The following is a 15,834-nucleotide window of genomic DNA, read 5'->3' on the forward strand; positions in this document are numbered from 1 at the left end:
AGGGGTTAGTAAGTTCGACTTTCAAATTATTATTTTTTTCTATAAAATATGGTATACTTAAAATTAGGTCCTAGGACCAGGTCATCAGCTTTTTAAACCAGAAAAAGTCTGCTGCTTGTGATAGCTGTATTCCGGATAAGTCTAAAAGTGACGGATACTTACAGCCTACAGGAAAGTAGAACCTTCCTTACAGGAAAGTATCCCGATGTGACTAACATTTGGGACATAAGAAGACATTATAATGGACCACTTTCATTACGAACTCGGAGGATAAATATAAAGAACTTTATTACTGGAGGGTAAGCGTGGGGTGTATGAAGTATTGCAACGCATTGCCATACACCGACACAAAAACGCGGATGACGTAGCACGGCGGTTCAGGCTTAGTCAGTAAGAGCCTGATGCTACCCATTTCCTCTCCTGCGGGAGGACACCCAGTCCACGAGGATTCCTCCATCTTACCAAAAGAAAAGTTGTCTAGTACCTGTACTCATTATTCAAGCAATGCTTAGTTTGAGACTAGATGCCGTTCTGTAAAAGTTGTGAACCATAACAAATTTCGCCTATTATCTTAAGCGTCAATGATATGGATCATTGTTTTCAATTCACAGTTCATTTGATACTATTTATTTTATCTACGATGAAAGTCAAGGCTAATATTATTTAGTGTATTTATAAGATAGTAGTCGAATCCGTTTTCAGTTGTCATCATGAGTTGGTGTAGTGCGGTGGTCTTCAGGTGAGATTTAAAAGTGATTGATTAGTTAGTATTTCAGTGCCTTGTTTTTTTTATATTTTATAAATTACGGAGGTGTCAAAAATATAAATTGCAGAGATTTTTTTCTGTCATATCAAGACAAAAATGATAGCATTAAAATAAGTAATGTCTATTAAAGACAAAATCCTCTTTTAACAAGGTGTATCAAGAAAGTGATTATGGTCTATAAATTAATTAGTATATTTACTAAAAGTCAATGTTGTTAAAAACTTGCGAACAAAGCAGGCTTTATTAGTGGGCTGTTAAGTAACAGATAATTCATATTATAAAGGTGCTGTTACACTTGAGTGTTAACTTGTAACAGAAGAAGAAGCCTCGAAACGTCGTCTCGTTTACAAACCATTGAGCTTTTTGTTATAACATTTTCTCGAGGAGGCAGGTAATGCAAGTTGAACTCGCGACGTGAGGGTTGGGCAATAAATAAGCAATGAGCATAGTTAGATAGTGATGACTTGGTATTCAAAGATTTTTTAAAGACCGTTAAATGGATAATTGTTTTGAAAAAAACTACTCCCGCTTTAATAATTTTTCCTAATAATCCTTGTCTCGCGGGAAGTTTAACAAACTGCACATGCACAAATACACCCAGAACAAACATTCATGAATGACACAAACGCACACGGAGATCGAAACCGGGACATGTCGCGCTCAGTGGGTATGACGTTCCGGATTTTGAAGGCAGTCCAGCGATTATACCACGAGGTTACCATTATTTCTGCGTAGTAACAAAATTATATAATCAAGTGTTCTTTATGTCCTCAGTGCTGTGTTAGCGGTGTCATGGGGTGCCGAGGACCTGAGCTTCCCTCCAGGGTTCAAGTTCGGAGCTGCCACCGCTGCCTACCAAGTTGAAGGAGCATGGAACGCTAGTGGTAAGTGGCCATGTCGTTACCGATATCTCTTGCTAAACATGAAGCGATCTGCATAAAATTCAGGCTCAATTAACATGGAAAACTTTTTCCATTTTTGTTCTATGCTAAAAGTTGCATTAAAAAAAAATGGTCTCACTGGTCTTCTGTATTTAAAGCTTGTGAAATAGGCAGCGTCAAAAAAATATCGCATCATATTACTATGCATCAACAGACTAAAGCCAGCATCACATTGTGGGAAACACTATCAATGTTTGTTACATTACATGGTAGGAATTATCCCCCAGCACATAACATCAATCAGGAGCCATTTATTCCAATAAGGCTACCAAGTAGCACTTTTTGAAGGTAAAATTACATTGGCCAGTACCCAATATTGCTTACTTTTCAGCGCGTCCTAAGTTCCGAATTAGTTAAAGATACCTTCAAATACTCAAACAAATTCAAGTAGCTGCTTCTAGAGCAATGAGGAAAATATTGTGTCATGAAACATAATTGTTGCAGATAAGGGCGAAAGCATTTGGGACCGCTTCGTCCACGAGGATCCAGGAAGAATCTTTAACCAGAACAATGGGGACATCGCCTGCGACTCTTATAACCAAGTGGAGAAAGACATCGAGATAGCTGCTGAGTTGGGACTGCATTACTATCGGTTAGTATAACCTTCATGCAGGTCCACGACTTGGAACTTCCACTCATATAAACCAAAGTGGGTGGGATTATCGGATAGCTGCATAAACTTTGATCTGCTGTGGTAACGAGTGATGAATTTTGCCAAACCGATCTTGGTTCGGTGTCCATTTGCCTTCCATCGTTCATTATGGGCTGCGTGAAATCGCGCAACATACGGAAAAATTACAAAAAATGTAAGACATAATAATAAATGGGGCGATTTATGTCTACTTATCTTTTTCCCAGATTTTCTTTGGCCTGGAGTCGTATTCTGCCCACTGGTTTCCCGAACCAAATCAGTAAGGAGGGAGCAGACTACTACAATCGCTTGATCGACGGTCTTCTGGCGAAGGGCATCGAACCCTTCATCACTCTCTACCACTGGGACTTGCCGCAGCCACTGCAGGATCTTGGTAAGTCATGGATATGACAAGAAATTGTTTATTTAAAGCTGATGAACCTAAGATTTGCCGTACTTAAATTATTAAATAAATTAGGTTTTTTAAACGAATTTTCAGTCTTCTGTGTATTATTAGTGGTTACCAGATTTTTATTGAATTTACATCGACGATACTGGCATACAAAACTTAATGAACGTCACATTTTAATGTTTATTTTGTTAATGGTTATTATAAAAAGGATAGTAATATTAGATCGTAGAGGTATGTCGTCTATCTTCCCATTGTTTCCAGGTGGTTGGGCTAACCCCCTCATTGCCGACTGGTTCGAAGACTACGCGAGGGTTGTCTACACGTTGTACGGCGACCGCGTGAAGCTCTGGGTCACTCTCAACGAACCTGTCGTGACCTGTGACCTCTGCTATATCATGGGAATATTTGCTCCTGGCATTGTGAGCCCCGATGTGGGAACATATCTTTGTAATAAGCACGCTATGTTGGCTCACGCTAAGGCCTGGAGGGTCTATGATGAAGAGTTCAAACCGAAATATCATGGTAAGTACTTTGTTATTGTACGTAGTAGATATAGGTGGTTTGGCCAAGTGACTTATCCTACTCGGCTATCCGTTCAGTCAGTTGAGCGCACATATTCTATTAGGGATGGTTCACGTAATTTGCAATCTGTACTGCAAACAGTGCATTGCAGTATCGTTGATTGCTTTCTTATCGAGTTGTCAACTTTGATAAATTTATCTTTAATTTTAATCTCACATGGTAAGGATTACCGGTTGGAATTTGATTTTGCACCAAACAATTATATGTATTTTTATTTCCAAGAGACTTGAAGGAATTTGAAAAGTGGTTATCTCTTGTTAATTACAGTGTATAGTGATCAGGATTCGAGTTCGCGTTATTTGCATCTACCTACTTCAGATTTCAATAACATCTAATCATCATAATCTCCATTTCGAATTACAGGCAGAGTGTCAATCGCGAACCATCTTCTCTGGTTTGAACCTCTTACGGAAGCTGATACGGAATTAGCTGATCTAGCTCGGCAGCACTTGGTAAGTGACGTGTATTTGCCAGCCCATAATGATAGGTGATGACAGGTGATACGTTTCAGTACCATAAACATTGTTTCTTTGGAACCTAATTTCATTTCATTTCAACAGTTTACTCACTTTATTTATCGGACATACCAGTGCGGCAGCTCATAATTAACGACCAGTTGGGTCCGAAACTTGACAAACTTTGTTTTAACTTGTATTAGTATCCAGCTGCTATTTGTCAAATGTTCGGCAAAGGACTTTAAAAGGTCGCTTGGTCTTTCTGGAATGTGTAAAAATAAAATTAAAGCGAGGTATGCCCAATATCAAGAAGATGAAGGCTGACCTTGCCAAAATACATATAAAAAAATGCGTCAATAACCTTTGGAAATAATTTCCAGGCAGGCAGATACTGTCATCCAATTTACTCCAAAGAGGGAGGCTGGCCAGCAAGCATTGAGAAGCTGTTAGAGAAAAACAGTCGGGACAGAGGATATAATAGATCTATATTACCAACTTTTACCCAAGAAGAGAAGGAATTAGTTAGAGGTGAGTAAAGTTACTGGCAAAGCGAAAGGGAAAAATAATCGGGCGAATGTGAGAAAGGCGAAAAGAAAAATATGGCCCTTTTTACCAAGATGGGAAATCATCAAATCACTCCTCCCGTTTTGGGAAAGGGGTGTCTGAGTTTTATAGACTAAAAACCACCCGTGTTCCTTATGATCTTTCCGAAACCAAATTTGCAAATACCGTGTTGAAGAGGATCTATATAAAAGCTTTGTCGATCTTAATTCCACAGGTACCTACGACTTCTTCGCTTTTAACCATTACACGAGTCGGAAAATCCGTTGGGCGAAGGAGGGTGAAACTTTCTCCCAATGGCCGCTAGGTGACGCTGAAGAACTCAATGGTAAAATAGAGATACCTGAACATTGGACCCCGGCCGCTGCCTCGTGGTTCTTCGTAAGTGTCATTTAGTTCTGGTGAAGAATATTTGTACGAAGTTACCTGAGGCAAAGTCATTAAAATTACAGTTAGGAGATTTAGCATTAATCCGGGTCATTTTATTTCACGTTAGTCGAAATATTTTCATTTAAAGGTTCAGTTGGTGATTTGAGGTTACAAGCTATGAAATAGATTTTAAACTATACCGGTCCATGGCTAACAAGGGCTAGTATACGGAGCAGATTTCGACTTCTTATCCAGTCTTTTTCTCCATGCAGCGAAGTTCTTTTGATAGAAAAAAGTTGGTCACACTACATACGACATACTTACAATATGGTAGGTTGCCATATACTAACTTTATTTGTTACAAAAGAAATTCGGTTACATGCATTATAGCACTAGCCTCCACACTAGGATTCCCTGTGTCGTGAAATATTAACTACAGACTTCAAAAATAAAGATGACAAATGTATAATATTATTTTCTTCTTCTTTCAGGTAAATCCTGACGGCATTCGTCAGCAGTTACTTTGGCTCAAGGAACAGTACGGTGACTTCGAGTTTATGATCACCGAGAATGGAATGGCCACCTTTGGAGGACTTGAGGATCACGATAGGATCAACTTTTACAGAGAGTACTTGAAACAGGTAAGTTCGGAATGAAAATGGAATTACCTTTGACTCTTATACACAACTTCAAGGAGCTCGTGGCTAAGCTATAACCGCATAAGTGATTCGATCACAGGTTAAGCCATGCTTGACGCGGTTGGTCCGTGGATGGGTGACCATCTTTGTCATAACGAGTTCCTCCGTGTTTCGGAAGGCACGTTAAATTGTGGGTCCCGGCTGTTATTCCTACATCTTTGACAGTCGTTACAGATAGTCAGAAGCTGAAAAAGTCTGACAGCCAGACTAACCAAGGGGTATCGTGTTGCCCAGGTAACTGGGTTGAGGAGGTCAGATAGGCAGTCGCTCCTTGTAAAACACTGGTACTTAGCTGAAACCGGTTGGACTGGTAGCCGACCCCAACATAGTTGGGAAAAGGCTAGGCCGATCATCTTATACACAACTTCATTATGCTGATAATTATATAAACTGCAATCAGATTCGTATTAAAGTCAGAGCTTCCCACACTCTTGGGAAAATTCTCAGGTGTTTCGGTTTTTGACATGTTTTTCTTTACCCTTTTTGGGCGGTGACCTTTTTAAAACACATATGATTTCAATAAGATATACATGGATTCAAATCCAAGACCTTCTACTTTGCAATTCAGCGGTCAAACCCCTAGCCGATCTCTGTATTTAAATTAGTTAGGTGTTAAATGATTTCAAATCCCTTAGAATGCTAAACCATGATACGTTTCAGATCTTAATAGCTATTAAAGAAGATGGATTGAACATCACCCACTACACAGCCTGGACTCTTTTGGACAACTTCGAATGGTCGGATGGCTACAAGTAAGTACTAATAGTTAATATGCACATTTATTCCAAAATAACACCATTATCTCCAAATTTCAAAATATACTTAAACAAATATAGCCTATCTTTTTACTGCTGGAAGCATTCCTCCCCTAAGTAGCGCCACAACACCCGGTCTTCCGCCTTCCGCGTTCAGTCCAAACCAGCTTCCTTTTCAGGCCATATTCCCGTTCAGACAGACAGTTTATTTAATCAGACTTCATTTCTTTAATCAGGAGGAGCTCCACGAGCTCCTCCTAGCTAGCCTAAGCTATAACCACATAAGTGAATCGATCACAGGTTAAGCTATGCTTGACGCGGTTGGTCTGTAGATGGGTGACCATCTTTGTCATAACGAGTTCCTCCGTGTTTCGGAAGGCACGTTAAATTGTGGGTCCCGGCTGTTATTCCTACATCTTTAACAGTCGTTACAGGTAGTCAGAAGCTTGAAAAGTCTGACAGCCAGTCAAACCAAAGGGTGTCGTGTTGCCCAGGTAACTGGGTTGAGGAGGTCAGATAGGCAGTCGCTCCTTGTAAAACAGTGGTACTTAGCTGAAACCGGTTAAACTGGTAGCCGACCCCAACATAGTTAGAAAAAGGCTAGGCCGATGATGACTTCATTTCTTTAATATTTTTTTATTCCTTTTTCCAGTGTGAAATTCGGATTCTACGAAGTGGACTTTGAGGACCCGCTGCGCACGCGCAGGCCGCGTCTCTCCGCGCACTGGTACAAGAAAGTCATCCAAGAACACTCCCTTGATGTAACAAATGATGAACTATAAATAAAATTAATTTATTTTTGTGTAGAAAGTAATAAAGAATAATTATACGTATAAAAAATTGTGTTATTGTGCTAAAATCGTAAGGGTCACACATCGTATTGGGCCTACAGTAGCTCGGGCCCAATTTCAATAACGCTGGAAAAGCTTATTTTTATTATGTATTCGTATATCATTCATACATAATATAAATATCCATAGTCAGATGTAGGTAGTACTTTTCGTACCGTACTGTTGTACCTATTCCAGCACCTTCTCCATTTGACTCAAAGGTTGACTGGTAGATAATGCCATGCGGCATTAAGTCCGCCTTATGTACCACAATTGGAGTTTCTTGCCGGTTCTTCTCCATAAGAATGACACTTTGGAACCGTGCAACTAGAGTCAGTAATATAACGTTTTAAAAGTGCCTGAGATACGGCCTATTTGAAATAAAAACTTTTTGATTTTGATTTTGAATTGTACATTAAAGTATGAATAAATATTTTATTTCGCCTCATAACATAGAACAAAAATACCTATTGTAACCGTCCTGACTGTTTCCCCATTTCGCTTCCCCTCGCGAATTCGCCAGACGGTGATACCGACATTCGTTTTATAATATTTCTAGTGACTTTATATTTGGCTCATGTTTAGTTTGCATTTTATAATATTGTCATAAAGTTTATAGTGCTATTATATAGTAAAATTTCTTTGTAAATAGTACCCAACATGTAATTTCGTGTTAATGAAAATTTAGCCTTAAAGTTGTTCCTTTATCTAAGTGTCATTTTGGCAATAGTTAGCGAGAATAATAAACGTTCCAGTGTATGGAGATGATAAGTTAAAGTCACGTGACTAATCTGAATTTATTGCTCGGAGCATAGTGAGGTCACCAACTCACCACGCCGAACCCACTGCGACGTGTCACGGGTTCGATCCCCGCGTAAGGCAAGCGTTTGTGTGATCTACGAAAGCTTCTCTTGAGTGTGGGTGTTTTTCTCAAAGTCAGAGATCTTTATTGTTGTGCTCTTGCATGTGACTTGAATGTTTGTGAATCCTCTCGCGACATTAGGATGGATGCCTTAGTGCCGGAGTCTTTTTAAAAAAAAAGAAAACTAAAAAGTACACTTGACTAAAGGAGCACAACTACTAGACAATTGAAAGTGATATCGCCAAAAATACCGCTTGGTAACCTCTCGAGCGGTAAAAATATTGATCTTTTTTCATTTGATAACATTGACTTTATCTGCGATCTAAGTCAAGGCTAACTTTTTTTTATTTTTGTATATTTTAAAAAAAGTGTAAGAATTGGTTCAGTCCTCAACATGGATTGGTACAGTGCACTTGTTTTCAGGTGAGATTTAATAGTAGTGAGATGACTGCTTATGAGCATTTTTGCCAGTTTGTTGTTAGTTTGCTTGTGACTTGAGTGTTCGTGGAATCCTCCAAGATAGGAGGATTGAATTTATCACTGCGGGAGTCGTATTTTCCCGATCGTAGGTCTGATGAAACAATCAGTTAAAAAAATAAAATGCAAAGGATGAGAAAAATTAAAATTCAATAAGTTAGGTTCCTTTTTATTATCAGCCATTTGCATCGCACTGCAGGTCGAGGCCTCCCTTCAATAATTCCATTTATCTCGGTCTATAAAATATCTAACTGAATCTTTCCATTTATCTTGATTTATATCTAACAGAGGCTAGTTTCGCGGGAAATTGTAGTGAGATGAATAGCGAGAAAGAGTTGGGGCTAATTTAAGGATACAAAAATACTTCAACGCCTGAAATCTATTATTAAGCTATTATGACAACAAACATGTCCCAATAAAATAAAATTAAAAATAAAATAAAATAATCAATATTGTACAGGTCAATAAACAGTTTTAGCAGTGTGTAAATCTAATATGTTCGACTTTTAAAGAAAATGCACTTAGAAAGCGGTGAACGGTGGGCAAAACTGGGTGCTATCCAATGTAAACTGACCTTCAAAAAGTGCTACTTAGTAGCCTAATTTCAATAAATGACTTTTGATTTTGATTCGATTTCGATTTTTTCTATTTTTACTGTGCGATTGTGTTCAAGGACTCACTCGTATGATCTCATATCTCCAGCGTAACTAAGTAATCTCATTTAAGATTATCAGTCGAGGCTGAAATTCCATTTTGAAATATTTCATAATATTTATTTGGTGTCTGTATAAACTAACGTAAAATTAGAAACTAAATGCCGCGCATATTATCATATTTAGTAGGTACCCAAAAGTTTTTCCAAAAGTGGTCTCTGTGAAAGCCGTTAGCACATCACTGGCTTAACTTAAACTTGTAACGTCATCTAGAGCCAAACCAAGCAATGTTTTTGTTATGAGTACTAAGCAACTGATAAACAACTTCAATGTTTATATAAATATACAAAATACATTAAAGATAAATTACGGCCAGACATACCTACAACATATGTAGATATGATTGTCGACCAACCACTTACGTCCATGAAAACAGTTTATGTAGGCTAAAAAGACTACAAGGAATGAATACTTTAATCTTCTTTGCACGAAATAGATGAATTATAATTATGTCTCTGACTGTCGTATAAACCAAAAATATTATTTTGGCATCATCAATGATTATGCAACGGTGATATAATATCTGTAACTAGCTGTTGCCCGCGACTTCGTCCGCGTGACTATCAGTTCTATCTGCCTTCTATCTATCTTGTAGGATTCAGTCAGCGTTTGCAATGTGAGCGCAAAAAATGTTTTTTTTTACGACCACACATTAGAAACCTCAAAAATTGTAGCCTATGTGTTATTCTGATGTATAAGCTATATTGTGGTAAAGTTTCATTCAAATCCATTCAGTAGTTTTTACGTGAAAGAGTAACAAACATCCGTACATCCATACTTACAAACTTTCGCCTTTATAATAGTAGTAGGATGACACTTTAATTTCTTTAAATCGTTTAAATTTAGAAGAAATAATATTCTGAAGGAAGAGATAGTTTTTATCTTGATTGGATAAGTTATTGTGCATTGGCATAAAAGATAATTTATTTTGTGAAAACACGGTTATATGTTTACAAAAAAAAAACAGAGGTATTTTTGTTACACAATGTGGTGTATACATGTTTTGCCAGCAATTGGCGCACATTTTTTTTACAAATATTTGAAGTGAAACGTCACAATATAGTAACAAGTGTTAGGCATTATTTAAATATTCATTAAGAGTAAACTTATTTACGGGTAGGGACTTAATCCATTTTGGTACTTTGTAATAAATGACAGGCGCTAGACAAAATACGCTTTTATGCATTAGCGCAGTGTTGAATGGCACAATGCATAGTTTGTCATTATCCCTAAGACTATGAGTTATAGCCGAGTGGTTGAAGTCCTATCTTGGTCCTATGAAATCCTAATTCTTCAACTTAATTCCATTATGGCAATCGGGAGTGCCCGACTAGTTTCGGATCAATACATCCAAGATAGTCAATCGCCACCCTGGGGTACACCTATATTTCATCAAGGTTTTTTTAAATCGTACATTTGTTATCAACACATGTCATGATACTTCTTATTGGTAGTTAACAATAACAATGTTTCCTCAGCGTTTGCATAGCCGCATCATGCAGCGCTGAAGACCTGACGTTCCCGCCAGGGTTCAAATTTGGAGCGGCCACATCTTCGTACCAGATTGAAGGGGCATGGAATGCAAGTGGTAAGTACTTATAAACGTTTCAGTAAAGCTTTCCAATTATCTCTTTTAATAACTCCACAAAAAGGAATTCATTGGCCCTTTTTATGTTATCTACTTTGCAGACAAGAGTGAAAGTATATGGGATCGCTTTGTCCATGATCTGCCAACAAGAATCTTAAACCAGGACAATGGAGACATCGCCTGCGACTCTTACAACCAACTGGAGAGAGACATCGAGATGGTCGCTGACTTAGGACTGCACTACTATCGGTGAGTTTCATACATTTCAATGGCGTTAACTATTAATATTGTGAACTTTAAATTAATTATTCGTTGTAAAACACACTTCAGCCTTCCGTACAAAAGGCAACCTAAGTTTCTGATAATCAATAACTTTAGGTTCCAACGAATCGTGCTTCTATACGAAAATGTAATTCAACTCAATACTACAAAGTGTTCAGAGATCTCCGATACCTTCTGTCAGAGGACCTTACGCGTTGTATATTATGAAAGTTTCTGAATGCCATTATTAGTTAGAAAACTCAAAAAGAACAGTCACTTTTCACAAATATTTGATATTTTCCCAGATTTTCATTATCCTGGCCTCGTATCCTGCCCTCTGGTTTCCCAAACTACATCAGTAAAGAAGGAACAGACTACTACAATCGGTTGATCGACGGTCTTCTGGCGAAGGGCGTCGAACCCTTCATCACTCTCTTTCACTGGGACTTGCCGCAGTCGCTACAGGATCTTGGTAAGTCTGATGTATTGGAATTGATCAGAAATAGCTATCATTCAGATTTTGAAACAGATTTTCAGAAGGCTTCATCAGAATTCAATCGAACTGGAACTGTGGTCTAGTACTTAGAGGTTTCTATCGCAGGGATCCGGCCGCTGCCTTTTAAATTAAGACTGTTGCAATTGTAAAAGCGAAAGATCACTGGAATTTGGTATAGTTCTTCCGTAATTGCAATATGCTCACTCTTAGACTTGCCGCTAGGCATTCTAGAGACAAAATATAAAAATGGAGCCCATAAGCCGGTATATACTAGATTTATTCATGTTATTGTTTCCAGGTGGTTGGACTAACCCCCTCATTGCCGACTGGTTCGCCGACTACGCGAGGGTAGTCTACACGCTGTACGGTGACCGCGTGAAGCTTTGGCTTACTCTCAACGAACCGGTCGTGGCCTGTGACCTCTCTTACATCACTGGAGTGACTGCACCAGGAATTATCAGCCCTGATGTCGGAACTTATATGTGTAACAAGAATATTATGTTGGCCCACGCTAAAGCTTGGAGGGTTTATGATGAGGAGTTCAAGCCAAAATATCATGGTAAGAAGATTTTGATGGCTTCACCTAGTAGTACATTGGATATAATGATTTGTTGTAGTGGATCATTAGTGCAACTTTGCATATGTTTCATTGTTTATTATTCCTATTGAAAGTTATGTTCGACTTTAGACGCTAACACGACTTAAATTCGCACTACGTAAAGTGTGTTTGTATTCATCGGTTTTTTTTAAATGAATTTTTAATTAACCACCAAATTGATATTGATCCTTTTACACAACCAGATATCATAAGTCTTCAAGGAATCATGACTTTATATGATGCAGTATTGACCCAACAAGATAATAATTCTACATTCCCGTGGAATCTTTTCGAACGACTTCAACATCTCAATCTTGAATTACAGGTAAAGTGTCGATCGCCAACCACCTCCTTTGGTTTGAACCCCAGACCGAAGCTGATTCTGAAGTAGCAGAGCTGGCTTTACAACACTTAGTAAGTGATAAAGTTATACTTAAGTATACTATTGCACCTCATAAGCATGTTCGTTAGTCCGGTTGGTATAAATGATTTCTATAAGGTTGACATTTTGGAATCGTGCACGTAGACACATCACTGCACCGTTTTAACAGTCTCAGCATAATGACCTTATTAAAATAAATAATAAATATTAATATTTAAGGTTCTTGTAATTTTGAAGCCTCGCCTAACACGATAGGCCTGAAATACTGAGTAATATTGATAAGTTGTCAGAAAGAAATAAGGTCTCTGTAAATGTTAATCGACATTCGGTGATCATCCAGTTAAGTGGTCTAGTAAAAGATCTTTTGTATCGCAATTCATATTTGGTTATGTGTAATAAGTATTAATTCGAAAGCGTTCTGCACAAAAACTATATGAACAACATGTGTCATGTAAATCTTTTATAGGCTGGTAGATACTGTCATCCGATCTACTCCAAGGAGGGAGGCTGGCCACCAAGTATTGAGAAGGTGTTGGAGAAACTCAGTTTGGAGCGAGGATACTCCAAGTCTACGTTACCAGCATTCACACAAGAAGAGAAAGACTTAGTCAGAGGTGGGTGGGGTTTGCAGTCTTATTTAAGTACGATACTTACTCAAGTAATGGTCTAAAATATCTACTTGTCTCAACAGCTGAGAGAAATTTGGTATGCATCTGCTGTGCGTCTGATGTGCATAATTTTTGCACGCGCCTGTTACTTATTTTTTCTTAATGAGTCGACAGTGGATTGGTTTATTGTTCAAAAAGTTGCCAGTATAAATAAGGGTCTTTTAGATATTATTTTAATATAATAATTATTATTTAATTAATTCCTTATTATATTATAATTTTTGTCTGCATTCACGCGGTTCTGACTCATTTCTAGTAAATCTGGACCATTGGCGTTTTCCTGTAACATAGCTGTTTGTGGCGATTTTGTATTTAAGAAATACTTGCATAAATTGAATTAAAAATATTGTTTGAGTAAAATCTTTATTTTTATTAATCTTATTATCTTTCTTTATTTTGAAGGTACTTACGACTTTTTTGCTTTTAACCACTATTCGGGTCGGCAAATCCGCTGGGCAAAGGAAGGCGAAACTTTCTCTCCGTGGCCGCTAGGTGACGCTGAAGACCTGAACGGTAAAATAGAGTTCCCTGATCATTGGCCCCCGACTGCATCCTCGATATTCTATGTAAGTATTATTTAGTTAAGATACTGGTCAAGTGATATTTCGATATTACGCGCAAGTGACTTTACTAGCCTATTGGTCGGACTGCTATACCGCAGGTCGAGATTTCTAGTTCTAACAAGGACAAATCTTCGTGAGCCGATCATTTAATAATAATAATAAAATCTTTTATTGGTTCTATAAACATATAACAAAATAATTAAACCCACCAAACTGTGTCACAGTTTGTCGGCGGAAATTTGTTTTGTGTCTGGGTATAATTTATCTAACTATACAATATTATGTATGTATTAAGCAATATATAAGTATTTTTATCAGTTGTCTAGTCCTCACAAATTAAGCTTTGTTTGGTTTGTTTTTTTTTAAGAATATAGTTGTATTAATTTACCTCCAGCCATGACCATCGAATTGAAATTCTCATGGATACACTAAATGACTGAATCTTTTAAAAAGGTCGCAAATAGAGTGACGGAAATAACAAATCATTATAGTATGACTTTTCGTGAACTACCTGTTATCTTCAAGGTATATCCCGAAGGAATCCGTAAGCATTTGCGCTGGGCTAAAGAACAGTACGGTGACCTCGAGTTCGTGATCACAGAGAATGGTTTGGACACCCTCGGAGGACTTGACGACCACGATCGGATAAGTTACTTCAGGGAGTACTTAAAACAGGTAAGGGAACTAAGCATATTGTTGGTGCAAAAACATGCAACCGACTTTAAATAAAAAAGAAATGGGACAAACATAATGAATAAATGGGACCAAATGACTCATCATCATCATCATCCACAGCCTTTATCCTCCCACTGCTGGGCATAGGCCTCCCCTTTTCGTGCCAATTTCTACGGTCCTGTGCTAGCCTCATCCAGACTCGACCCGAGACCTTTATAATGTCATCGACCCATCTTGCTCCCGCACGACCAACGCTTCTTTTGCCTTGTCTTGACCACCATTCTGTCACCGCCTTAATCCACCTGCCATCACTTCGTCTGGCCAAGTAGCCTGCCCAGCTCCACTTCAGCCTCGTTATTGTGTCACCGACGTCTCGAACTTTGGTTCGTTTTCGGATATCCACATTACGGACTCGGTCTTGGAGTTTGATGACTAAATGACTACTTAACTTTAAATAACAAAAATAATCAACATTGACCATCCAATCCGAAGTTATGAGGTAACAAACATAAAGATGACGAATTGATAACCTCCTCTTTTTTTGGAGTCGGTAGCAAAAATAACGTTATTTATTAATCATGGCGTAAAAATTGCACAAATTCACTGTGGAACTGTGACTCGGGAGGTATGCCCAAAATGTTTTTTTGCGACGTAGGTATCATTCTGACGGTCTTTCCGTGACTTAAACGTCATCTAAACGCCTGGACTAATCGTGTGTCTAATAAAATTCTTCGTTAACGTTTCGCTGGGTGTAAAAACCTTATTAAGCACTTGGAATTAAATTATAAATGTTTTGTTTCAGATTTTACTAGCTATTAAAGAAGATGGAATCAAGCTTACTCACTACACAGCCTGGAGTCTGATGGATCTATTTGAATGGATGGATGGCTATCAGTAATTATTAACTTCGCAATTTTTTAATTCTCTCAAGGGAACCTAGACTGAGTACATGGTTATCCACCGTCTACATATCCATCTAGTCGTCAGTCTATGACGTGACCAATAAATTGTGGGCACCCTTATACTTATTTGTTACCTAGTGTACTAAGCCCTCAGTGTTGCGAGTCAGACTCGCACCGGACTAGTTAGTTTCCGAAGTAAATATCGGTATTGATTTTTACGATTCAGTATTTTAACAAAACCTTTCTCTATTTTCAGTTCTAAATTCGGCCTTTACCAGGTGGACTTCAACGACCCGCTGCGCACACGCACGCCGCGTCTCTCCGCGCACTGGTACAAGAAGATCATTGAAGCCCACTCCCTAGACGTGAACGTGACGCAAGATGTACTATGAAAATTAAGCTATTGTTTATTTGTATGTTGATAAAGTATTAAAGAATAATTGTGCAGAAAGTTGTGTTTTTACTGGATATGGCGGGTAATAATAGTGTGATGTGATGTTGTATGCGGTGGCTATTGGCGTCAGGCACTATGCAGGTTATATTATAGTGCACAAACGTGTGCCCCAACACAGATGTATTCTCTTAGCTTTATGGGACGTTATGAGACGACGTTCGGTGATCAGGAGAGGACTCACATTCTTATTTTGTC

General features: G+C 38.3%; 2 protein-coding genes across 2 annotated transcripts; both read left to right on the forward strand.

The window, feature by feature from the left end:
* Positions 1-644: 644 nt before the first annotated feature.
* On the forward strand, positions 645-7,013 carry LOC113494394 (myrosinase 1-like). The gene is made up of 11 exons (XM_026872712.1): positions 645-739; positions 1,541-1,650; positions 2,152-2,299; positions 2,566-2,732; positions 3,012-3,272; positions 3,696-3,784; positions 4,168-4,315; positions 4,566-4,729; positions 5,209-5,358; positions 6,076-6,167; positions 6,823-7,013. The coding sequence occupies exons 1-11, from the start codon at positions 711-713 to the stop codon at positions 6,950-6,952; spliced, it is 1,488 nt and encodes a 495-aa protein (XP_026728513.1). The 5' UTR covers positions 645-710; the 3' UTR covers positions 6,953-7,013.
* Positions 7,014-8,229: 1,216 nt separating this feature from the next.
* LOC113494395 (myrosinase 1-like) lies at positions 8,230-15,636 on the forward strand. Its single transcript, XM_026872713.1, has 11 exons — positions 8,230-8,285; positions 10,531-10,640; positions 10,742-10,889; positions 11,207-11,373; positions 11,696-11,956; positions 12,321-12,409; positions 12,844-12,991; positions 13,448-13,611; positions 14,134-14,283; positions 15,086-15,177; positions 15,442-15,636. Exons 1-11 carry the CDS (start codon positions 8,257-8,259, stop codon positions 15,575-15,577), a joined length of 1,494 nt encoding a protein of 497 aa, XP_026728514.1. The 5' UTR covers positions 8,230-8,256; the 3' UTR covers positions 15,578-15,636.
* Positions 15,637-15,834: the final 198 nt, after the last annotated feature.

Source organism: Trichoplusia ni, chromosome 5, assembly GCF_003590095.1.
Source record: "Trichoplusia ni isolate ovarian cell line Hi5 chromosome 5, tn1, whole genome shotgun sequence".
Taxonomy (NCBI): domain Eukaryota; kingdom Metazoa; phylum Arthropoda; class Insecta; order Lepidoptera; family Noctuidae; genus Trichoplusia; species Trichoplusia ni.